Raw genomic sequence first — 25,779 nt, forward strand, 5'->3', positions numbered from 1 at the left:
TATGTTTTCCAGTGCCTCAATCCTTTCTCAATAGCTCATCCTATTGAGGTTTTAGAACTTCTTTTGGGACAATATTTTAAAGGTTACACCTGATCAAGGTCCATTTTGAATCCCTTTGTTTATTTAAATGTTCACAGAGAACCATTTCTGCCTTTTCATTGCCAGACAGCCAAGGCCATTGTTTACATTGAAGAAATAAACAGCATGGCAGATGTCACCTTTCCCTCTGTCCCTCAAGTTGCATCCCTTTTGATATATGATGATACTTCTAGAGCCAAAGACAAAACCAGTCCCATAGCCGGCTATCCTGTTGTCTGTATCACAGTGAGTATCTCTGTGGAAAGATGGAACAAATTTAGTATATGATTTTTGCTCAGTGGATTTTAGGCACCCAGTATCAGTCCATATTGTTGTGAGCCACAGGTGAGTTCAAGCTAGAACTGTCCCAAGAGCTAATCTAGTTTGTCTGGATAATTAATCAATTTTCAGTAGGACAAAAAGCACAGAAAGATATTTTGCTTCTTCATCACTAAGAACAGTTTGATGCTCACACTATGTCTATGATTGCATGATCTCACTATTACCTGCATTATCTTAATTTGCAGAGTTAAAATCACTAGAGATAACCAATAAGCCATTGATTTTAATAAGTGACACAGACTGGAAGATGAGTTGAAGTACCACAGGCTTCTTTCATTGTAATTTTGCAGCTGAAAGCTTTGCATGAAGAAGGTTTTGGTCCATCTGTGTCTTCAGCTTGTTTCTCACACCATTCCTTTCACACAGGAATGGATCATATGTTGAATGTATCTCCCAAATAGAAATCAATAACAACAACAACAAAAGAGAACTCTTGAAATGCAAAGTATATTTGCAGAATTAGACCAAAGGGCAAAATTCAAGTTAAAGCAGCATGTGGAACTGTAGTTTGTGCCTTCGTAACTCTGTTAGAATTTCACCCATAAACCATAATTTAAAACAGTATTTTTATTTCATTAAGAATAATTAGACCTGCCTTTTAATCTACCACAAGCAGGCTTAAAGTGTCAGTGTCAAAATAAAGTGATTTCTGAAGAGATTTACTGGGGTTGTCAGTTCTATGTTGTTGTTGAGCTTTGTGATCTTGATAAATTAAAATTCTTGTGCCATGAAAGCAGTAAATTGTTAACATATCTTGTTCTGCAGGCTTGTAATCCTAAATATGAAGACTTTGACAAGACTGGTTCTATATGTGCCAGTGAGAACATCAACAATACTCTGACACAATACCGGTGGCTTGTAAGTGCACCCACTGGTCCTGATGGTGTGACTAGCCCCATGAAGGAGATTGACTTTGATACCTTCTTTACTTCCTCCAAGATGATTACACTTGACTCCATTTACTTCCAAGCTGGTTCTCGAGTCCAGTGTGCGGCTCGTGCTGTGAATTCAGATGGGAATGAGGGTCTTGAGCTTATGAGCCCTATTGTAACTATAAGCACATCAGAAGGTAAGGCATCATTACCTATTGCAAAACCCCCAGACCTCTTTTTGATCCCAGATTCTGTCATAACAAAATTTGATTACATAACCAGCTGTTTTAACATTACCATCTCGGCTTTTCTTCTGTTGTCCATAGAGATTGTGCAAACACTTTCTTCTTAGCACGGTAGGGAATTGTAAAAAGAAAATGTTTTTTAACTTTGGTAGTTGCCCACATCCTTGAATTATTAACCACATAGCAAACTTGCATGTTCAGTAGAACAGTATATAATGTGCACTGGCATTAATGAAGCCTTGTTTCTCTTGAATTTTGAATTCAACTGTAGTAACCTTGCAGTACAATCTCAGCTCCTGTTAGACACTGGAGAACCCATGTGGGAGTGCTCTTGCGAATGCCTAGCCAGAAGAAAAGCTCCATTTGGCATTCAGGCCTCACTGGCCTCAGTCACTGGACGCCTGATACTCAGTGTCTTCCTTGGCTAAGGTGTGATGTCCGATAACAGGGCATAGACAAATCTTTTCATGGTTGAGGTATTCATAATATTTAGCCTTCTTTTTCTGATTCCATCTTTGTCTCTCTCTGATTGTCTGATACCAAATCACTACTGAATTGTTGCTGCATTCCCTCAGCCAGCAGTTACTGCAATTTGCTTCCTTTGCCCAGCCAACTCTTTTCATGAAACTCTTACTGAGTAATGTTGTGAAGCAGAGGTGAAGAACTGACATGCACAAAGTACAGTCTGATAGCATATGCTATTTTGTAGTAGAAGTCACAGATACTTTTGTTTATTGTATAACGTGGAGAATGAGTAATCAGCAATTACAGACCATTGTATTTTATTACCCTTTTGCTGCTGTTTTACATTCTTTGTGTCATCTCTGCTGCTTTTATATGTACGTTAAGTCTTCTGGGTTTTGTGAGATCTTGCAGTAGATAAATTACATGATTCTTCATCTGAAACATAATTTTAATTTCCTTGGCCTTTCCAACTAAATATTGTTAACATTTTATTTCCAACTAAGTTAGGGCTTTAATGAGCTTAATGGATGGATTTTCTATTTATTATATTCCTGTCCTTTATTCCACATTTTGACTGTAGACTCAAGTTGCCTTTTTTTGTGCTATCAGGAATCCTACAAGCCAAAAGGACAAGGCTAATTAACTCAGGCTCAGGACTTAATTGTCATGCATATATTGCTTCCAGTACCAAAGCTAACTTATGATGCGAAAGTCAACAACACTGAAGATCATGTACAATAAAAAGGAAATTATTAAATGCTATTTTGAAAAAAGTGCAATGCTCAAAGCAACCTGCCAAAATCCAGTATATTTTGAGCTTTGAAGATGCTTTACCTCCAGTGCATAGACCAAATTCTCAGAAGTCAGATTGTGCAAAAAAAAAAAAATGTATTTAGCCTCTTTAGTACATCTTTCTTGCATTTAAGAAAAACAAACAAACAAAGCTATTGTTTGCAGAATAGAATTTATTTTTCATCATGCCAGAAGTTTCCAACTTGAAGTGTTGAGACAGATGAGGCCCACCAAAACTGATAAATTCTCCAGGAGGAGAGCCCTGCATTCTCTTTCTTGTAATCCCTCACAGACTGGCAAAGAGCAGAACATGGGTGAAGGAAACTGGTGATTTTCCACATCTGCTGGTTTCTTTGGCCATCACATGTCAATGTGCTATGATTCTTGTGGCCAGAATGCAGATGCTTCTACATTGAACTACGCAACCAGAAGTTGCATATATATCAGATCATATTATTGCAAGCCTAATCTGGTCCTACAAACCAGGACTAATACTGGAACAGGTTGAAATAATACTGGAACAGGTTGAAATAACACTGGAAAGGATTGCCAAAATAAGTTATAAATTCTTCTTTCTTGGAGAAATTAAAAATTCAACTGAACAAGGCCTTGAGCAACTTGATTTGACTTTGAAGCTTTGAGTACGGTATTTCTAAACATCCTTTGACACAATTATTCTACAAAATTCTACATTTTGGTCACTAATGAAACAGGAGGCTCATGGATTTCTGTGAAGCTATGTATAGGTCCAAATCCCAATCCTGGGCCAAAACAAACTGAACACTGATCAGGTATCTTTTGTAAAGCTATGTATGTGCTTAAGAGGGTGGGAGGAATTAAAGTGTATGCCTCTGAGAATCTCTGTAAGAAAGTATGGCACTTGACACTGACTTTGCAAGCATGCTTGATACATGCAACTGAAAATGTACAGGTGCAGTATCATCACCTTTTTCTGAAAATGTGGTCCAGTTGATCTGGATGATTTCTATTTGAATCCTCTTTTGCATTAATTCCTTTTCAAACCTCTGGTAAATGCTGCTGAAAAGGGTTTACCTGTTGTTGAAGAAAATTCTCCTTGTTTTGGGAACTTGTACAGTGAGAAAAAGTACATCTAAAAATAGTGCAAAGGAAAGTATAGATTATAACCTCTGGACATAAAATAAAGTTATTTTCTCTTTTTTCCATCAGGTCTTTGTCAGCCTCGTGTGTCAGGAGTAGTTGGAGCAGAACCCTTCTCTGCCAAATTGCGGTATACTGGCCCAGAAGATCCTTATGCCAACTTTATCAAATTGACAGTCACAATGCCACATATTGATGGTATGATATAATCAGCTTATCAACTGTGGAGTTGAGAGAATTCATAAAACAAGCTGTTATTTGAGCTATTTTATTGGTCATGTTATTTTAAATAGCCATGTGGGACCAGAGAAGAGCTTGATGTATGTACAAGTGCAGTTTGCAACAAGGTGCATAACATACTGTGTTAATGCATAGTCTTTGATCTGAAGACTGTTTTCAGATTAATTGCATAGTTTACAGAAGTTTGGCTAAGTCTACACTTTATAAAACTCCTTTGAAACGCATACAGATATATCAAAGAAGAATTTATTTATGAAAAGACATAAAGCCATTTAATTACTATGTGTCTCTGAAAATTATCACAAATCCTGACTGAAAATTATGTTGCAGATTTAGAAATGTTATATTTGGCATTCATATTACAAAGACACAATTATTGTGGAGAAGTCTCATGCACACATAGCTTATCAACTTTCTATGAATTCTAAAGTCCGTTAATTGCTGTATGTGCAAAATACAGAATCACTGCATAGCTTGCTTAGTGTTTGACAAACTTTGGCTAAATTAAGCAGCTCTGAACAGTGAAATTTAGTTATAGTGCTACAAATTAATGTTTTTTAGGCATGCTGCCTGTTATTTCTACAAGAGAACTCTCCAACTTTGAGCTGACACTTAGCCCTGATGGAACTAGAGTTGGAAACCATAAATGCTCCAACCTGTTGGATTACACAGAAGTGAAGACCCACCATGGTTTCTTAACTGATGCTACCAAAAATCCAGATGTGATTGGAGAGACCATTCCGTATCAGTACAGCCCAATAATTAGAGGATTTAATACCTTACGCTTCTACCGCAATCTGAATCTGGAAGCCTGTTTATGGGAGTTTGTTAGCTATTATGACATGTCTGAGCTCCTCACAGATTGTGGAGGCACCATTGGAACAGATGGACAGGTATGAAGCTGTAACTTGATTTTTTACTATGTTCTTACAGTGAAACGTTTCCTTGATAATGTGTCTATGCCTATAGAAATAAGTGGGTTTAGAATTAATTTAGTTGAAAAGTAGTTGGTTTTTCTTTCTTGGACTTCCCCCAAAGTTAGTTTGTTTCTTAAAGCTATTAATATTCATTAAATATTAATAGGCTATATGTAAAATTTGTGTCTGATTGAAGTTAAGAGAATAATTTAGTCTGAAGGAAATTTGCTGTGATTTTCTCCCAATACAATTTTGAAGTATTTTAGGACAAATCAATCCAACATTTACTGTATAGTGAGCCACCTTAGTCTTTTCTTAGAATAAAAGCCTAAAGGATTGGTTTTACCATATTTATACTATTGGGATATATATATATATATATATACACACATATATATATAGATACAGAAATACACTGAATTACTATTAATCATGGTGTATCTTTAAAAAGAGTTTAAAAAAAATTGTGAAGACCCTTCTTGCTGATAACAACTGACTGCAATGTCCTACCAGGTGCTTGCCTCTGCTCAGCTCTTGCTCACTTGGTAACAAGACCAGTCAGTGCAGACAGCACAGTTGTCTCGCATTACTCAGCAAAAAATTCCTTGATCAGGAAGCAAAGAGAAACTGCCAATACAGAATGTCTGAAGAACAGACCTGTGAAAGTGGTTGGGAGTTAAAACAAAGAGACTGGGGACATCTTCAGGTGTCCTTTGGAGAATTATTTCTAGAAATCCATAATAATGTGGAAGCAAAAAGGTTTTCTTCTGGTGCAGTGATAGTGATGCTAATCCCTTATATTAACTACTGTCTGATCCCACTCAGGCTCTAAAGTACAAAAGCTATGAAGATCAATCCTCTATGACACACAAAAATCTTTTTTGGGAATAATCATACAGGCTGGAAGAAAGACTGGAAATTCAGTACCTCATTTCAGAGAAGTCTATCCATGGCATCATAGCTGTGTGGTAAAGATACATCACTTTCCTGGCTCTCTTTGAAGCCAGTGTGGAGAGGATGAGGCCACTGTGAAATGGCCATAATTTCTCAACTTTGTAACAGATGTTCATTTTGCCAAGGACCCTTCTTATCAGACCTCAGTAGACTTATATACACAAATTCTTATTTTTGTCAGTCCCAAATGATATGAGGCCTTAACAGATAAGAAAAGTGTGTCATTGTTGAAAGGAACCTGTGGGCATGTGCAACAGCAAAGCTATTCTACTGCTAAAAGCATAGGTGTCAAGGGACATATAGCTAGCTAATCAGATAAGTTTTTCTCTCTGTTTTTAAATTCTTTTTCTCTTTTATACTTACACACCTAAAGTCCACCTTCCTGTGTGAGTGTCCACAGGTGATCATGCTAGAAATTGCACCGGGCTCTCTTTAGACCTCGGTTAACTTCCTAACATTTTACCCCTTTAACTAGAGATTATATATTCTGTAAATTATAAGATGATAACAAAATGGAGCTTCTGTCCTTCTTAGATACAAAGTCTGGTGGATCTGTCATCTCAGTGCTCTATCATAAGTTCTGACTCCTGTTTGTTATAGTGACCGGTTCAAGATCTCTGTCTTGATTCTGGAAGCTCTCCATTGGTGCATCTGCTTGGGGTTGCCCCTCGGCTACAAGCAGATCCTCCTACAGGTGCATTCCACGGAAACCGTGTACCTCTCAGAGGGAAGGCATGCATGTGTGGGATGTAAACCTTACACATTCCCACAAGATAAAAATGACAGCAGTCTTCACTGTTCTAGAAATTATTTAATGTCTTCAACTCATCATTCCTTTTACTATCTCTTAATGCCCATGCAATATGCAGCCGTATATTATTTCCCACACACACAATCATAAGCATATAAGCACACACAGCTGCCAAGCAGCTGCAACTCCGATCCTGTGAGCTATGCAAGCCACTTCTGCCACAGTGAAAAGGAAGACTTGATATGAGCCCTTTCCATTTTATATACTTTTGCATCCTTTACAGAAAAGCTTGAATAAGCTTTTGCCTAAACCTTGGTTTAGGCAAATGTGTGTCTAAATAAAACCTAAATATGTCTATATGCATGTAAACAGAGGAGAAAATAAGCACTATTACTATATTTTAGTAAATAAAAAGACCTCATATTCGATTGTGAAGGACATGTATAAATGGTAATGTGACCAAGAAAGATAGTTCTACTTGCTTTAAGCTCTAGAAGTGTTATGTACTTTAAGTAAGAACATTTGTTTAAAAGCAGAAAGAGATGAACGTGAGCTATGAGAGCCATTAAACTGCAGCTGAAGTCATCCTTTAGTGCCTTGTAGGTTATGGCTAAAAGGTTACAGTGTGTTAAGTGAAATATCAAGCTGAATTACTTCTAGCAGCAAAGCATTGCCCTGAAGCCAGTATGCGCTTCACTGCCTTCCCTGTTTCCCCACCTCCATTTAATTCTTCTCCAGGTTTGGTCTTTATCTTCACATGACCCCCTCCAGCTGAGAGGGGAGGCAGTCAGTGCCCTGTCTCTGTGGTTGTCACCATTGTTGTTTTTTTCTCCTTCAGTGAACAATTAATAATCCTCCTCTGTGACAGTAAAGCTGGCAGCTATGGTTTTCACCATGGTTTTTTAGTATGCAAAGGAAGCTTAAGTTCTAATATACAGACAGAACAGATAGATTAAAAACCCCACTCTTATGACATCCTGCTACCATTGCAAATTTAATAGCTTTAATTTACCAGATATTTTGGCTAGATCTTTAAGCTCAAAATTATTTTTCTTGATTCTAAATCTCAGGTACCTGTATGGTCAAACAAAGACAGCACTGTCAACTCAGAGAAAGATATTTCACAAAAGAAACTGTCAATATATTGTGTGATGTGGACCTCCACTTTATGGGTGCTCTTCCTATGCTAGGGGAAGAGCTTCAGTCAACAAGAAGTGAGTTCAGAGACCTGCAGCTGGTGTAGCAGTGCTCATACTTTACTGCAAGCTGCAGCTGTCTTAGCCAGTTCCCATGAACTCATGAACTGTCATAATACATACAGAGAAGGTCTTAGTTATTGGTTGTTTTTTTTTTTTTTTGCTCCCTTTGAGGCCTTTTGCTTGTGACCCATTCTCTTTCTCAATTACTCTGTGCATGAGCAAATCCTGTGTGAGTTAGATGCAGCACTCTTTTCAGTATCCAGCTTGATGCTTTGTTCCTGGGGTCTGTCCTTATTCACCACATCTGAGAAATCAGGCACTTAGGTATCTAAATATGGATTTAGATGTGCAGCTTAAAGAATGTATATTTAAAAATAAAGACCTAGTCCTCTTTAAATTGAGTTAGTTCTTTTGTATTATAGTTCTGTTTTGGTTAAAGTAAGATTTTATAATTAGCAGCAACAGTTTTCTTTTGGCCAACCTGCAATAAGGCTAAATTTCAGTATCTGTCTTTAAAAATGTATATGTCTTAAAAATATGGAACTCACCTACCTGAGGGCTATCTTCCTGTATTTTCAGGTAATTAATAAAGGTTATTAGACTTTACTTCATGGGGACATGTCAAGTACTGCAGACATCTCAAGTTCTCAAGACACATGTGCTAGAACAATGCCAGATATTCATGAAACAGAATTAAAAAAGGCAATAGTGAAAACCAAGCAAACGACCATACCTTATTAAAGTATATATTGAAGTGTTGGCCTAGACTTATTTGATAGCGTGTTAAGTATCATTTGATCTCATTTCCTTCTGTTTTAACTGCTTTAGCCATACAATTTGGCACCTGAAGGCTTCTGTGTGGTTCTGGCCAAGTATCTATATGTGGATGTTGCTTTCTCTAGTCGCAGTCTCTTGCCAGACTTGGCATAGGGAAGTAAGGAAATTACCATTTAAAAACAAATTATTAACAACAACTAATTAAGCAATTCTTTGACAGAAACAAGAAGGTGAAGAACATATATTAAAATACTTAAATGTACAGCTCGAGACCTTGAAGCTACTTTATTTGAGTAGTTGATCAGTTTGGTTTGCTCTCTAATGAAAACGGTTATTTCTGGACACAGCTGAAAACATCATTCTTCCAATATGTTCAGTTCACATTTATGCTACACGTTACGGCACTGGATGTTTGAAAATCCCATTGGAAAGCAAATTTTTAAATTACCAGTGTGTTTCCACAGCTTCTACGAGGCAGCTCACAGTTTTTATTACACTGAAACAGTATCCTTCCAGCTTTAATAGTTCTAGTTTTACGAAAATCATACTTTAAGGGGAAAAGTCAGCTCTTCTGAAAATCTCACTAGATCTGTAAAATGGAAATAGACAGAAATGTCCATTTTCTTATTTTTATGTTCTGTTCAGCTGCCACAGTCAAGTTTAAGAGAACCCTGCAGCTTGTATTCCCTTGACATGGAAGCTCACTAATAGCCAAACCCTTTTTCTCCAGCTGCAAACACATGCATTTTGTGAGCACTGTGAAGAAAAAACTCCACTGTAAAGTTAATGCACCAGCTGTGTAGCAAAGTCAGACGTTAACTTTTTCAAGGAGCTGGCATTTCAAACCTGCATTGCATTCTCCTCTCCATTCAGACTTCTTTAAAGAAACCTGCTTTACGTTTCACCTGTGATCTACCTGGGGCCAGATCTTAGCTTTACCATATTGGTATTGTGTAAACAGTTAATTGATAACGTTGTTAATCTTGTGTGACTCAGATTCACAGGCAGAACAAGTAAATACAACAGAATATGAGGCTCAGGACAGTTTAGAAGGAAAAAGTACAATTTTTAGGATATTTCATTGGCATATACAATAGAAAACATGAACTTGTGTTATTTCTAGTTTCTGATTCTGGTTTTATCAGTACCTACATACAGTGTGCACATGCACAAAACTGCCAAACTCTGCCTTCTGGAAATGTAGGCCAGATAAACAAAACATAATATAAATGTAGAACAGAGTCCAGATCCCAAAGCCTTAACTGGAAATATTTTTTTTATGTTGTAAATATTCTTACGTGTTACATGACAGATTTTCAAATTAATTGGGGGCTTGGGGTTGTTACTTAATGAAGTTTGGCAGTTTGCATCAGAAAAGGGAACAAAAGAATACCTATAGAAACTACCATTAGTATTTCCTAAAGTCTGAAATGGGAATTGTCAACATTCAAAAACAGACCTAATGCTCTGTGATAATTTATCTTGCAAAGAAAATATATGAAACTCTACTTCTTATACCACTGTCCGGTGTAAATCGTGTTCTTTCCTCACACAAATGAATTTTGAGATGCACTTTGATTTGTGATCTACATTTTTTCCTACATTAACTGCAAGAATCTGCTCCCCGCTTGGAAGAATTTTTGTCTTCTGTTTTCCCAGATTCTCCAGGACTGGCACTGTTACAGAGTATTCGACAATTTCCCCATCTCAGCTGAGGTGTAGCTGTAGTCTGTATTTCTCTCCTGGTATCACAAGGCTAAAAGTCACACCCACTTATTATTGTTTAAAATCAATGAATATAATTTTGTCCATACAACTGTTAACATCTCCTGTGGATAGGATACGTAGATACATAATGCACCTGTTCTGTCTCTCCACAGCACTTAAACTGATCCTACACTTACACAGCTCTAAGTTACCACTTTGGTTTCATCATGTCATATTGAGATAGAATATGAACAGCTGGCTACTTCCAATAGGCTTTGCAGGCAGTGCTGTAAAATAAAGATAACTCAATGGAAAGAATGTTTTCTCATGTTCGCCTAAATGGCATTATTAAGAGGGCTAGAGAAGTAAGACTCCTCCATCTGCGTAACACATTCCATCAATTCATTTGTTGGAGGGTCTGCTCACTTACTGACTCAGTTTTCCTCTGCAGTTAATTTCTTCTTTATTTTTTTATTGTGTCAAAAAGATCCTCTGTATTTCATATAGCATATAGTCCTGTGATTTTTCCTTTCTACCTCCCAAAGTGTACTATTCTCCTTGTGGCATTTTCCTTCCCAGCAAGAAATGAGAGGGGTTTGTATGTTTTAATTTACTGTTAGGAGAGAGAAAACTATTCAGTGATTGTCTGGCTATCAGTATGGTAGGTTTTCCTCCACACCTGCAAATCCATGAGTGCCTGAAGAATGGTTTGTGTGCATAGAAACTCAATCAGCTGGTTTAGCAAGAACTCCTTTCTCTCCTTACATGCCATGAATCTCACATAAGGGAAGCTATACTGATGAAAGCATGTAGACTTTCATAAGTACACAAATAAATTCCCAGGATGGGGCAGTCAGCCTGTTGCCCACACATCTCTCATGGATTTTGCCAAAAGACAAGAACCTTCTAAATTCTAGGGTTCTAGAAACAGAGACAATTCTTTGGCACCATGGTTTCAGATTTACCTACAGAGCAGTGGTAATGTATGACAAAGCAGTGTTTCAGGCAGATCTGCCCCAGAAGGGATCCTACTGCTACATTTTCACCACTGCAAATGAGCTGATCTCACTAACACTATTCTGTCATTGAAAGGAGGCAAGAAAACCCTAGAAAGTGTCTTAGAAACCCCATTAATGAATTGCTTTATGTACAGTGTATGTGAAGAGGCCCTGATACCTTGTACTTGAAAATCAAGAAAAGCTTTGAAAGAAGTTTGTTTTCTTTTACTTGAGGTGGCAGACAATACTGAGCTGGAAGGGGGGTTGTGGATCACTGTCCTTAATACTCTATATAATGTGGTTCCAGCACTAGTAAACTTAACTGAAAAACTAATAGGATTTCATTGCCTCACTATTCTTTTTGAATGCCACCACACCAAGGGTTAGAAATTCTTCTGATTTTTAGGCTGTATTTGTTATGGCTGTTTGTTCCCATGTCAGCACCATCTATCATCATGAGTGGCCCTCCTCCGTTGTTGACCTCCTGATGTGTATAGACAGCATTCTTATTCCCTCTCACCCTTTTTTGTACCAGGCTAAACAACCCAGCTATTTTAGATTCCCTTCATCCAATAGTTTTGCCATTCCTGTGTTTACGTTGATTTCTTTTTCTACAGTCTACAATGCAAATCAGGCTTTTTCAAGCATGGATGATCAAAGCTGTTCTGGATAAGCTCTCACTAGTGCTCTGCATAATAGCATGCATGCTTCTAATTTCCACCCCATTCCTCAGTTTATCTTAGGATCATATCACATGGAGAGGGTAGGAAGGTCATAGTTGTGAGATGTGATCAACTTCGCATACCAAAATTTCTTTCCCTCTGTTGTTTCTAACTGATGTCTTTAATTTCTACCAGAAATCCCTAGTTGCCATTACCTTATACTTTATGCTATAAAATGTCACCTTATTTAAGTCCTGGTCTTCAAGGTCATTAAATTCTCTCTGTGTTAGATTCCAGTCCTCCTCTACATTGCCATGAAACATTATGTATGCTTCCTTTCAAGAGGATAATGGACATTTATTGAATTTTCTTTCATATACTTTTGTAACTTCCTCATAAGCAAACTGAATTTCAAATCTTTGATTTCAATGTCTACACATATGTGAATGACTTTTCAATAAGAACACATTTGTTACACTACCAAATGTATTCAGTTCTTGATCCTGTTCCAAGAAATTACAAATGTTCAAGGTTAATCCTGTATCAAAGGCAAACCATGGTGCGCTGTAGACTTCCACCATAGCTATATTTTTTCATAGAAGTGGGAATTCTATGTTATTACTTGGAACAATTTAGCAAATCCATGTCTGAAATAATTCCTCAGATATCATGCAGGTATCCCAAAGATAAACTTGCAACTTAAATAAGACTAAAGGACAATATTTTTGTCTAACTTCAATGTCTCATCCAATACATATGGAGAAGAAACCTCTCTTTTTTTGTTCCAAATAGAAGTTCTTAATTGTGTTTATATAAAACCAACAAAGAAGCATTCATATAAAATCATCTAAAACTGGAACATTTCATATTGTCTACCCGACTGCTTTACTGCATGATACTGTGTTTTTCCAGACAGTTTTCTGTCTAAATGATAGTACATTTGATGGAACAATGCAAACAATATAAGTGGAAACAGTTTTGGTAGCAGAGAGTGTAGCTCAAGGAGTGTCATGTGTTGTGGCAATTATAAACATTTGCCATTATGAACTTTTTAATTAGTTCAGAGTATTTAGTCAGGGCAAGCAGTATATTTGTGGTTTTATAGTATTACAGTTTCACAGTTTCACAGTATGCTAGAGATTGGAAGGGACCTCGAAAGATCATGTAGTCCAATCCACCTGCCGGAGCAGGAACACCTAGATAATGTTACACAGGAATGTGTCCAGGCGAGTTTTGAATGTCTCCAGGGAAGGAGACTCCACAACCTCCCTGGGCCGCCTGTTCCAGTGTTCTGTCACCCTCACTGAGAAGAAGTTTCTTCTCAAGTTTAAGTGGAACCTCTTGTGTTCCAGTTTGTACCCATTACCCCTTGTTTTATCATTGTTTGCCACTGAGTAGAGCCTGGCTCCATCCTCGTGACACTCCCCCTTTATATATTTATATACACTAATAAGGTCACCCCTCAGTCTCCTCTTCTCTAAACTATAGAGACCCAGCTCCCTCAGTCTTTCCTCATAAGGGAGATGCTGCACTCCCTTAATCATCTTCGTTGCCCTGCGCTGGACTCTCTCCAGCAGCTCCCTGTCCTTCTTGAACTGAGGGGCCCAGAACTGGACACAATATTCCAGATGCGGTCTCACCAGGGCAGAGTAGAGGGAAAGGAGAACCTCTCTCGACCTACTAACCACCGCCCTTCTAATACACCCCAGGATACCACTGGCCTTCTTGGCCACAAGGGCACAGTGTTGGCTCATGGTCATCCTGTCATCCACTAGGACCCCCAGGTCCCTCTCCCCTACACTGCTCTCTAACAGGTCGTTCCCCAACCTATACTGGAACCTGGGGTTGTTCCTGCCCAGATGCAGGACTCTACACTTTCCCTTGTTATATTTCATCAAGTTATTCCCTGCCCAACTCTCCAGCCTGTCCAGATCTCGCTGGATGGCAGCACAGCCTTCTGGCGTGTCAGCCACTCCTCCCAGCTTAGTGTCATCAGCAAACTTGCTGAGGGTACACTCAATTCCCTCATCTAAATCGTTGATGAATATATTAAATAATACCGGTCCCAGTACTGACCCTTGAGGCACTCCACTGGTTACAGGCCTCCAACTAGACTCAGCCCCATAGACTACAACTCTCTGGCTTCTCTCCTTCAGCCAGTTCACAGTCCACCTCACTACCTGATCATCCAGACCACACTTCCTCAATTTAGCTGTGAGGATGCTGTGGGAGACTGTGTCAAATGCTTTGCTGAAAAAAAAACCAACTAAAAGTTTTGTCTGGTATTTGGAAATGTAATGCATCGGTAAGGTAATGGACGTTCAGACTGCTGACATGCCACTGGGTGAACTCAAAAACAGTTTGATTTTTACACAGCTTGTAAAGTTCTTTGAATGTTGGGGGATTTTTTAATAGTGCAAAACACTTTTTAGAAGCTTGCAAGGTAATCACTCCAGGGAAATGCACAATCACTCCAGATGCACAAATTTACATATGGGATTTCTATTGGAAACAAATGAGAGTTCGACAGCATTTCTACCTTTGAAAAGTCTCCCACTGGGAGATGATCTCAATGCCTTTCCTTCCATCTCTTTTTAAAGAAATCCAGAATGTTCTAAAAGGATCTGGATTGCACATTTCTAATCAAAGAGATGTGAATGAAAAAGTATTTGTAACAGACAGACCGTAAATGCAAAGTCTCTTCAGAAAGGTTTGGATCCATACATTATGTAAGAGCTATCCTAAGAGGTGGCAGTTTATTGACACTGTTCTTGCCTTTTTCATCCAAATATATATGAAGAATATGCAATTCTCTGATAATAATTAAATACAGCGCTATTGTTTTGTACAATACATGCATAAGGGATATATTTTTAAATCTATATCAACTTGCACTTTAGTTCTTCCAGACAGTGACAAATGGTATGATTTGTGTGTTTGCATGAGTGTGTTAGCTACTATCCATGCACAAAGGAAGAAGTAGTTCCAGAAAAGCATAAGTACAGTCCAAGAACTGTCTTGCAATGACATCTGAGAAAATCAGGATCTTCCAGAAGAGCTTCTTAGAGGATAGTAGCATAAGAATGTAAGCAAAAGAATTGGTTAAGGCACAAAGATAGGACAAATGCAAAAGGATATTTGAAAAATTTCCAAAGTCTTCGTTCGTAGCCATGTTGATTAAGTACTTAAAAAGCCTGACCAAAAAAGGTAAGTCAAAATTGAGGGGTCCATGTTTTATTAGAAAACATATTCAGTTTGAAATACAAAATGGAACTTGAAGGGATGTAAGCTTAGCTGAAATGTGGTGGTGTTTGCTTCACCTGTAATTTGCAAAATGAGAAAATTTGATTCAGTCACAACATTTATTTCAAATTCTGTCTTCTTTTTCTTTTGCACTCAGATTACCAGTGCAATGCTGTCTTTCATGACCACTAACCTAATTAAATAATTTTCATTTTTATAGGTTCTCAATCTAGTACAGTCCTATGTCACGCTGAGAGTCCCTTTGTATGTCTCGTATGTTTTCCACTCCCCGGTGGGTGTAGGAGGCTGGCAGCATTTCGACTTGCAATCAGAGCTTCGGCTGACTTTTGTGTATGACACTGCCATCCTGTGGAAGGATGGGATCGGTAGCCCACCAGAAGCAGAGCTCCAAGGTGGGTTTTGGATTTCTTTTCATTGAACTCATAAGAGTTCTGTTATTAAGAGTATAATGTGCACACAGTAGGATGATTTTTTAATAATTCTAATACTAAAAATTAATGGTATATCACTTATTATCAGTTGCAAACACTCTGTCATATCTGAGCACTCACAGTTCTCTGCTGGGGGGTTTAGGTTAAAGTTGACACCTGTTTTGTTACAAAGAAAGATAATTGTCTTGTTGAAGTACACAGGCAAAAACTAATGACATTTATTTATACTCAGAACTTCAAGGTTCATTATGTATCTATATTCTGTTACCACACAAGATGCTTGCTCTTTAATGAAAAAAAGTCAAAAAAACTTTTCTGTGATATCATATTTTTCTGGCCATGAATGTACAGTTTCAGAAACTTTTTATATATTGAGCACATTAACTGTGAAACATTCAAAAGATATAGGAATAAGTAATGGTTATAATAGCCTATGTGTTAGAGTACTAAACTGGGAAGCATTCTTTAAATTTGATACTGTCAATAAGTGTTTGTGACTATAATTAGTCACAAATCAAACTCTGACATTACAGAATTTATCTTTCAAAAAATTATTTTATTTTTTTAAAAAGTAGAGACATACGGATGTCTGTGAAAATGTATATTTAAACCTATATGCTCCTTTGTTCTATTTAGGCAAATTCCTTTGGTACTCATCAACATTAAGCTTATGTGTTCCATACCTGTCTTGGCCTATGGTGGAATACAGGCATCACCTATAGTTATTTATATACGCTTACACAGTTTCAAGACTCCAGTGAGCATAAAACTATTCTTTGTTTCTACAAACCCTGTATATAAGCTACAGAAGTCATTGCTATGTGATTTCTCTCCTCATGTTGAGAACAGTAAATGAGGGTGGCAAGGGGAATCTATAGTGCATGATGAAGCACATGTCATGCCATGCCTAAAGAATAAGCCACATACCACAAATCATATGATGTAGTAGACACTGACTAGCAACCTCATTTAATCCTCAGCTATGTGGCACATCTGTGCCACTGTTTTCCTCTCTTTAATGCTTAATATTTTATTTCTCTGTTTAAGGAACTGATGGCCAGCTGTTTGGAGATGCTGAACACTGGCAGCTCTCTTTGACAACAGCTAGAACAAGACACATGATAAACATAGTGAGGAAGTGGAGTATAGACCCCCAACATATCCCAAAATGATTTGGGCAGTATTTTCTCATTCTGCAGCTTTGTACAATGAGCAGCTGTTTTTCTGGGCAGGAAGGGGTTAACTAGTCTCCAATTTATTTCCATGCCTCTGGATAGATATAGTTGTTCTACGTATATTCTGCATATGACTGTAAAGCAGTCAAGGTCTTCTAAAGCCATATTTCATACATGTATATATCTTTCTGATGTACCAATAAATATAATTGGTAGAGGTGTTTTTGTATGGGTGCTATACATTCACATTGGTGAGGGCGTTAGGTTTCTGACACGTTCATGGAGGAACATTCCTCTTTTCTTCTTGCTCCTGGAAAGCAGAATGGTGGCACATCACTGGCTGTAAAGGAGCACTGGAGGAAATGCCTGAACTCTGAAGCTTTGCAGAACTCTAGAGAAAAAAAAAAGACTTGGCTGCAAGCTACAGCAATAAACCTCTTCTGACATATAAACAAGACTTTGTAACCTGAAATTGGGAAACATTAGTCCCATGTCTTGGGCCAGATTCGTGCCAGAGATTGCGATGCAAAGTCTGTCAGAATGAGTTTCACAGATTCAAGCACCCTCAAACAGATTGCCATGGAAGCCACAACCAACAGCTGGTTGGGTGATACCTTGAGATAATAGATAGGAAGGCACTGATAAAAAGTATCTCTGGAGCAGCTTTCGTTGGTAGAAGTCAGCTTGAATACCTAGTGAAAATATAAGTATTCTTCCTTCTATAGAGCCTTCTGGCAGCTCACCATGCTATTACCCGAACACGAGCACAGACTGTGCTGTGGACTTTTGCCTACTGAAGCGGCTGTTTGGGTCCATGATAACATGTAAAACCATGACTTTGCAGGGAAGTTCAGTATGTGCTTTGGAAAGCTGAAGCATTGTGAAAACTCTAGGCCCCACTGTGTAAATTCTTGCTCAAGAAGAACCTTGAGTCAACCCAAAAGGTACCATTAGGCCGTCTCCCAGATAACTTACATGACAAGGGGAAATTAAAGAGTGGGGTTGGTGTTTCGCAGAAGTGTGATTTATTTACCATCTTCAAGTGGAATAAAAGTTGTAAATTGGTTTCTGCTGCCAGGTTCCCTGTACCCAACCAGCATGCGTGTTAGTGAAGAGGGGCGCTTGGTTGTCAACTTCAAGACTGAAGCCCGATTTCATGGTCTGTTTGTGATGTCCCATCCTGGTAAGCTTAATCTACACTTTAGCAGTACTATAAAAGCAAGGACACCCCTCCATATTCACTTTTCTTATTTCTGTTACTAATGTCTGATTTTTTTTTTATGTAATGTGCCCTTCAGATGGGATTTTTCCCATCTGAAAATGGAAAGTAAGGGATGACTGTATTCTGATTGTCTAACTTTAATGAAATATACATGAATCTGATGGAAAGAAGATCGTTCTGCTTGATGAAAAGCCTGGCTTATGAAAGATAAAGATCTAGGCCATTGTGTTCACTATGGATTTATAAGTGTATGTCTTTAATCCAAAAGCTATTATTAATTATTCACTTATGTTGCCCTAGGAATGTAGATAGCATTAAAATTTATTTGCTAACTTGAAACCATTCTAAGTTATTTAGACCTTTTTCAGAGAGTAAGAAAAAGTCTTGTATGAGCATTGTATCACTCTGTTAATAAAACATTCTCACTGTCATTCACTTAGTTGTTGCTGAGGACCTGATCCTGCAATTTAATGTTTAAACCCCACTACCTTTATTCAGAATACAGACATAAATCTGAGCATGAATGCCAGCTACAGAAAAGATTATCTAACTAAATTAAATCTGCTGAGCAATAATGAGAACTTAACAATAATAAGAAGGGACAAATTAATTTTAAGAAATCTCTTTTAGTTTAAGTCAGTTTTATTAACCTATGAAACTCCTTCATGGTGCTTCTACTTCTCAGCTGTCTTCTAGCATATTAGGTTTTGTCTTTCAGGCAGAGCTGAAAGAGTTACGTTGCTTAGAGAAATTATTTTTTGTTCCCTGAGCTGACATTCCAAGTTTTAAACAGGAGGGATTATAGATCTTTGCCATTCCTTTCTCACTGTTTTGCCTGTCTGTTAAATTTAATCTTCATACACTTCTGGTTGTGTAGCCCAAAAGCAACTGTTAATAGACACTTGAACAAGAATCAAGGGGGCCCAGCTGTGTTGACTGTAATTAATTTTGTTAGTTTCAGTTAACAGAACCCAGTGTCCTGTAAAGGTATTAACGTCAACCATGGCATTATGGTTTGTGAATTACTGGGAATGTTTTTCAGGCTCTGAGAGTTTGCAGTGAAACACTAAAGGTGACAAATCTGTCTCTTGACATGTTTCTAGCTTCATCTGTAACATCCATGGTTATGTCTGCTGATCACCCAGGCCTGACATTTAGCCTCAGCCTCATCCGAAGTGAGCCAACGTACAACCAGCCAGTACAGCAGTGGAGCTTTGTTTCAGATTTTGCGGTAAAACCTCAGCCTTCACTCTGTTTTCTGTTGCCCCAGCTTGTTAGGATGTTGGTGGAACACCTATTTCTCTCTCTCACTTCAGGTTCGAGACTATTCTGGAACATACACTGTGAAGCTGATAGCTTGTACCACTACTCCACATCAGGAGTACAGCCTACCAGTGATATGCAACCCTAGAGACCCTATCACATTTGATCTGGATATCCGATTCCAGCAGGTACCACCCCAGTGATTCCTTTGTCATGTTTTCTTTTTAGCTAGATCCCCAAATTGTCTTTGTGGCCTTGTAATAATAGTGCTAGAAATTGAATTTACTTGCTTATAAACAAACTGATTCCTAAATTGGTGGGACAGCACATACTCCTCCCCTGTAATGTAACCAGTTCTACCCAACTGGGAAAGGCTAATGTATTAGCCCATAGGAAGCTCATCGACATTGGTCTGGGGGACAGCGACTGTGATATGAACTAAACCGTGGGAATTCTGTACTTATCTCTTGGCTTTGGTATGATATAGATTTATCAGATAATTAGGAAAATATAAAACTATTATCAGAAGGTTTTCATCTGTTACAAAGATCAGAGCTAGATCTCTGGTATTAAAAGTTGAATCTCCAGAGGAGGATTCATTCAGTCCTAAGGTAAGCCTTCTTCACTGACTACAGAGGAAGTATAGGTGGCCAGCACTGGTCTCAGAAGTGACACAAATCCCACCCGTAGCAATATGGCTCACATGGCAACATGGGAACCAGCAAACAACATACCTTTCATGAAGCCCAGCTGTAAAGTTCTGTAGCTAAGAATGAAATATGGAGAAATGGATTATGCTGTAGAAATCGTTGACTAAAAAAAAAAATCTGGGGGTTAATGTTAGTTAACAGAACATAAATTGTCACTTTACAGTGTTATCAATAGGGTTAGAGTGATCTTGGGATGTGTAAGGAGTAAGTTTGGAGCCAATACAACTAACACTGGAACAGCATGGCTGTGGTTTCATGCTCATTAATAGTATAGATGTATGATATTAAATCATCTTACAGTGCAAATCCTATCCAGATCTGTCAGCGATACACAATCACTTTTCTGTTGAATTAGCCAGAGTACACAATGGAATGTATGCAGTCTTCATGCTTTGTTTTGGCATTATGCCAGCTATGGGTGAACAGATGATTCCTGACATGGCATTAAGTCCTAGTGAAGCAGAGAGATGATACCTGGTCTGACATGAAACCTGCCTTCTCACAGCTAACCAGCAAAACAGTTTGAAAAAATTTACATGGAGGTGAGGGGATTTAAACCAGTTCAGCACTTCAGCTTTTCTTTGGCATTTCTTATCTGCTTCTCGGAACTCTGAAGTAGTTCACAGCAATGCTAAACCGCAGCTTGTGTTTGGTCCTAGAATAAACAAGATGATGACAAAGAAAATTCAGAAAAACTGCAAAAATCATTGCAAAATGGGTGAGGTAGGAGAGACCTAACTCTTACCTGGAACTGACTAAAAATCTGTGGGACTGTTTAGGCTGTTCAATAGCCTGAACCCCAGACATTTAGAAGAAAGGATTCTAAGACAATGGAAATAATATTTTTTTAACCATTCTTTCTGTGAAAAGGCTGTGGGGGTACGGCTCCTCTTTCTAAAGAATTGCAATGGGTTTATAAAAGTATTTCAGCTATTCATTCTTCTTGCCAAATCCTGTTGCTTTGATAGTCTGGGGACTCTATTCTGAAAAAGAGATTTGAAGAATAAATGTGTCAGATGTAGAACTTGCAGAAGTATTTTCTGTTGGTATTGTTATATCTTATTACATCAGCCCCTTGTTCATGAGCCAGCAATAATGTTTTCTTTACTGTTTTCCTTCCTTCCTTTCCACACACATATACATATGTATTCATAAATACACATATGTATGGTAGCATTTTTTCATTTGTTTATCAGCCTCTTGCTCTTTTTTTCTATTTTTTTGGAATGTGTGTATCTTCTGTATTGTTTCCCCAGGTACACTGCATCATGTTGAACTTTGCTCTCCCCAATTCTGTTCACTATATTCTTTCCCTTTTGTTATGCCATGTCCCTGTATAGTTTGCCTTCCAGCTTGCTTTCTGGCCCAATGAGAACCTGCTGATGGTGGTATTGATTTATTTTGTTCTTGTAATGTAATCAAGGAAGAACTATAGATAACTGTGTCAAATGTTAAAGATAAATAATAGCATAAAAAGGTGTGCAAAGGGTTTGGTGCATTTTCACATACATGGTCTGATATCCTGCAGCACATCAGAAGAACTGATACTTGCAAATAAATTGTTATCAATTTGTACTTTCAAATAATTGGCAGAGGATCAGAAGCAGAGGTGGGACTTGGATGTAAGAATGAAAATGGGGTAAAGAAAACTGGCTGTGATGAGTCACAGCAGGCAAGTTACTGAGGGAAATATTTTCCTGATGTTACCCCCATACATAAGTCACCTTAGGCACCTCCTTGGCTGGGATTTGGAAAAATGTGGTGGGAATAAACAAACCTAGAATCCTATTAAATATCACAGAGGCAGGTAACCTGAAGGTTGTATGCATGTAAAATTTATAGCGATCTATGTCTAGTACAAAGAAATCTTTTTGGTTAAAGTATAATATTTCATGTAGATGTGGGGAGCTGCAAAATAAATGTACATTAAGAGAAGATCATGCTATGTTTTAAAAGTCATTAAAGAATCCTTGTTGAAGAGCTTTATGCTGTTGTGTTTTAGGTCAGTGACCCAGTGGCTGCCAAATTCAGTTTGAACACCCAGATGTTCCTTCTCTCCAAAAAGACACTGTGGCTATCTGATGGCTCAATGGGTTTTGGGCAAGAAAGTGATGTTGCTTTCTCAGAAGGTATAATTATGCACAGATCATATACATTTCATATGTGTTCCACGCTTTCAGGATCGTGTTTCAGTAAAAACAAGACAGGAGTAAGGATTTGGGCTTGCTGCTTGTATTCTTTTCCATTTGCCTTTCCTTAGCAAAACTGCACTGAAACTCTAATGTCTGAGGGTTACAGTACTGGTGCCACTTCTCATAATCTGAGCACTATGTAATCATTGTCTGATATTAAGAACACTACTAGTTGATAAGTGAATATTACACAGGTTTCTTTTTTTTCTGTGGGTGAGTGTACTGGGTATGGCTGGGATGGAGTTAACTTTCTTAATAGCAGCCACTATGGTGCTGTACTTTGCGTCTGTTTCCGGAACAGTATTAATAACATGCAAGTGTTTTGGCTGCTACTGAACACAGCTTGTACAGCATCAAGGCTTTGTCCCTTCTTCCTGTCCTCCACTGAGTAGGCTGGGGGGTGGGAAGATTGATTCACCTGACACATTTGTAAGTGGATCTACGTCAATCCTTTGCTTTCCTCCTGTGCCTCTTTTGCCTGTTTATTACTGTGCCAACACCTTGAATACATTAGTGTCTTTTGTGACTCTTTTCACAGCAGGTACCTGGTCTCTCCTTCTCAAAGTGCACAGTTGCTCCAAATTGTTGTAAAAGCAATGTGATGTTTCCCCTTTCCTACTCCAGATTTTCAACCTTCCTAACCACTTTCTGTCATATGTATCTGACTGCTGCACACAATATACTTTTCTTGCCTGCATAACAGTGGCCCAGGTTATTTGTACAGGTCTGGCAAGCATGCCTTAACTTAAACATTATTAGACAGCTGAAATACAATTGCATAGTAAGGAACCAAGTCTCAGATAATGTCTGTGTGACTTTTTGTAATGTTCATTTCACTTCTACAGTATGCCAGTCTGACCAAGTATAAGTAAAACCTTATACAGACTGAACAGGATTCTACCTGAACAGGATTCTACCTACGTCAAAAATGGCATCTCTTTAAGAAGTGCCAGAACTGTCAGAAGGCCAAAACCTACACTCTAGTTTGGTGCAGAGGAGTTTCTTTAAGTCACTTTTTGAGTGAAGAACACAGTATAGCCCAGAATTAAAACAGACCCTGAACTGGCTGAGGTTATAGCAAGAGCAGGTGACCTCCTACTGCTATTTTATGGCTCAGAGTACATGGAAGAGCATGCTCTCTGATCATGACCTTTGAAAGCACCCTACAGAAGAAGCTGGGTAGCAAGATGTCTTTGGATAAAGTCACATTACACTGCACTAAATTTTTTTACTTGGCTTATTAGCTTAGCCTCAGTACTGAGCCAAATGTTCCAGCATAATAGAATGTAAACTGTGTGCACTGTTCACAGGTGATATCATATATGGCCGGGTGATGGTGGATCCAGTGCAGAATTTGGGTGATTCCTTCTACTGTAGCATCGAGAAGGTTTTCCTATGCACAGGAGCTGATGGATATGTACCCAAATATAATCCATCCAACACTGAATATGGGTGCCTTGCTGATTCTCCATCCCTTCTGTACAGGTTTAAGATTGTGGTAAGTGTTCTAATTCTGGGAGGATGCACGTTTTTTTTTTTCCTAACTTATTTTTTATCCAAAACCAACTGTTCTTTAAAATGTTCTCCAGGGCACCATATTTTTGGCTCAAACTCCAGGATAACATGAACTGGTGGTGTATCTTGCCTTTCTCCCTCCTGGTTCTATTCTTTATCTTTCCGGGGACTCCTATCATTTAGAGTTTGACCTAAGTTAGAATCCCAAGATAGCTTTTTTCCCCACATTGTCTATACCTGTTGACCATAGAGGTAGTCTTAGGAGACATGCAAGTTAAGGGCTGGAATTTTTATCTTTAGCCATTAAAAATTTAATGTATAATTTAAAGTTAGTCATCCAATTTGCCTCTGTAATCAATAGGGAAAGAGAGATACCTCTAATGATGGCTTAGAATATCTGAGATTATTTCCCTTCTGAAAATAGAGTAAACCTAAATGACTACAGATCTGTTGCCCTACTTTTAGAAATTTAACTTGAAGTAAGATGATTGCCTAATTGTCTAAACTAATTTATATGAGTATCTGTTAATAGAAATGAAAGTTAGCTTCTTTAAACTGGGAAACAGACTTACTACTTTTTTTTTCAGACTACATGCATATATCTTTTTTATTTTACAAATGTTGCTAAGATTATTCTATAGTGTATCCCCTTGGATTTCAACAAAAAAAGCATTCAGGCAAAAGATTAAATAGAAGTTAGTACAAGTCAGGTGTGACAGCAGCTTCTCATGTCTTTTCTCTTGGTATTACAATGGATTGCATAAAACAATTTATACATTGTGTATAAATATTAGAACTGGAAAAGAAGAAATAAACTAGAATAAATAAATCCGTATTTTGCTAACTTTATTTTTTCCTCCATGGCTATGTAGGACAAAGCTCAGCCGGAGACACAAGCCACAAGCTTTGGAAATGTGCTTTTTAATGCAAAACTTGCAATAGATGATCCTGAAGCAATTCCACTAGTTAAACAGCCAGGCTCTGATGGATTTAAAGTAGACTCAACTCCTCTATTTCAGGTATGATTTCTGTAGCTTATTAGCAAGAGCACTGTACCAAGAAAGAAACACTCGCACAAGAACTGTTGTCAACAGTAAGTCATATTGAAGCCAATAGATTTATTCTGATTCCAATGACAGTCAAACAGGATTATAAATGCTTAAAAATTTCTAGATATAAAATCTGGAGCACTTACTAAGAGATTTCTGTGGGAATACTATGTTTTTCCCTTGCTTAACTCCACATTCTAACCAGAAATTATACAAATTATTCTTATGTATTTCTTCTAAGAACTTGAAAAATTTATTGTTACACAGCACTGTTTTATTGCTTCCAATCTCACGTGTCAAAGATAAAAAGGAAAAGAATCATAGGCATTTATAAATAATTGAATAAAAATGTAGCTATTACTCAGCATTTTCTATGTAATCTCTTCCTTGCAAATTTGCCCATTGTGAAACATCTAAGCACTGGAAATCCTAGAAACTGACAACTAAAGAGTAAAACTCTTTAATTAGATATAATCCTTCAGCTGTGTGCATTCATCTGTTTGATCAGTGTAAGCCAGTCAGGAATTACTTCTTCATTATTTGTCTCTTAGGTATTTGCAAAGGTACATGCAAAACTCAAGTGTATGAATTAGTATAAAAAATACTGAGACCTTATTTAGGCTAAATTAGACTTCAGGAGGCTTTAATGCTACTCCTGGCCACTTCAGAATTAAAGGTCCTGTTGCAAGCAATGAAATATTTAAGAGAACAATCTACTTAACAGTAGAAAAAGAGTTTTATAACCTGCCCCCATGAAAATTAAATCTCTTTTTTGTTATCTGAAGATTCCATTTCCAAATCCAGTAGTTTTTGGCCTTCATTCTGTCAAAAGAATGTAAA

The 25,779-nt window shown here is 37.9% G+C and overlaps 1 protein-coding gene across 3 annotated transcripts in view; it reads left to right on the top strand.

The window, feature by feature from the left end:
• FREM2 (FRAS1 related extracellular matrix 2) overlaps positions 1–25,779 on the top strand; it is a 124,319-nt gene that overhangs the window by 92,953 nt on the left and 5,587 nt on the right. Inside the window, exons 13-23 of one of the 3 annotated variants that reach the window (XM_061457457.1) lie at positions 166–324; positions 1,186–1,489; positions 3,983–4,111; positions 4,715–5,046; positions 15,582–15,774; positions 18,067–18,171; positions 19,314–19,441; positions 19,527–19,661; positions 22,186–22,312; positions 23,686–23,873; positions 24,763–24,909. In XM_061457457.1, coding sequence (XP_061313441.1) covers positions 166–324; positions 1,186–1,489; positions 3,983–4,111; positions 4,715–5,046; positions 15,582–15,774; positions 18,067–18,171; positions 19,314–19,441; positions 19,527–19,661; positions 22,186–22,312; positions 23,686–23,873; positions 24,763–24,909 — 1,947 coding nt within the window. Of the gene's footprint in view, positions 1–165; positions 325–710; positions 829–1,185; positions 1,490–3,982; positions 4,112–4,714; positions 5,047–15,581; positions 15,775–17,713; positions 17,997–18,066; positions 18,172–19,313; positions 19,442–19,526; positions 19,662–22,185; positions 22,313–23,685; positions 23,874–24,762; positions 24,910–25,779 lie in introns of those variants that run through there. The other 2 variants (XM_061457458.1, XM_061457459.1) reach the window with 2 other exon arrangements.

Source organism: Pezoporus flaviventris, unplaced genomic scaffold (genome assembly GCF_033815535.1).
Source record: "Pezoporus flaviventris isolate CSIRO_AGI_PZ_B2104156 unplaced genomic scaffold, CSIRO_AGI_Pfla_v1 ptg000025l, whole genome shotgun sequence".
NCBI classification, from domain to species: Eukaryota; Metazoa; Chordata; class Aves; order Psittaciformes; family Psittacidae; genus Pezoporus; species Pezoporus flaviventris.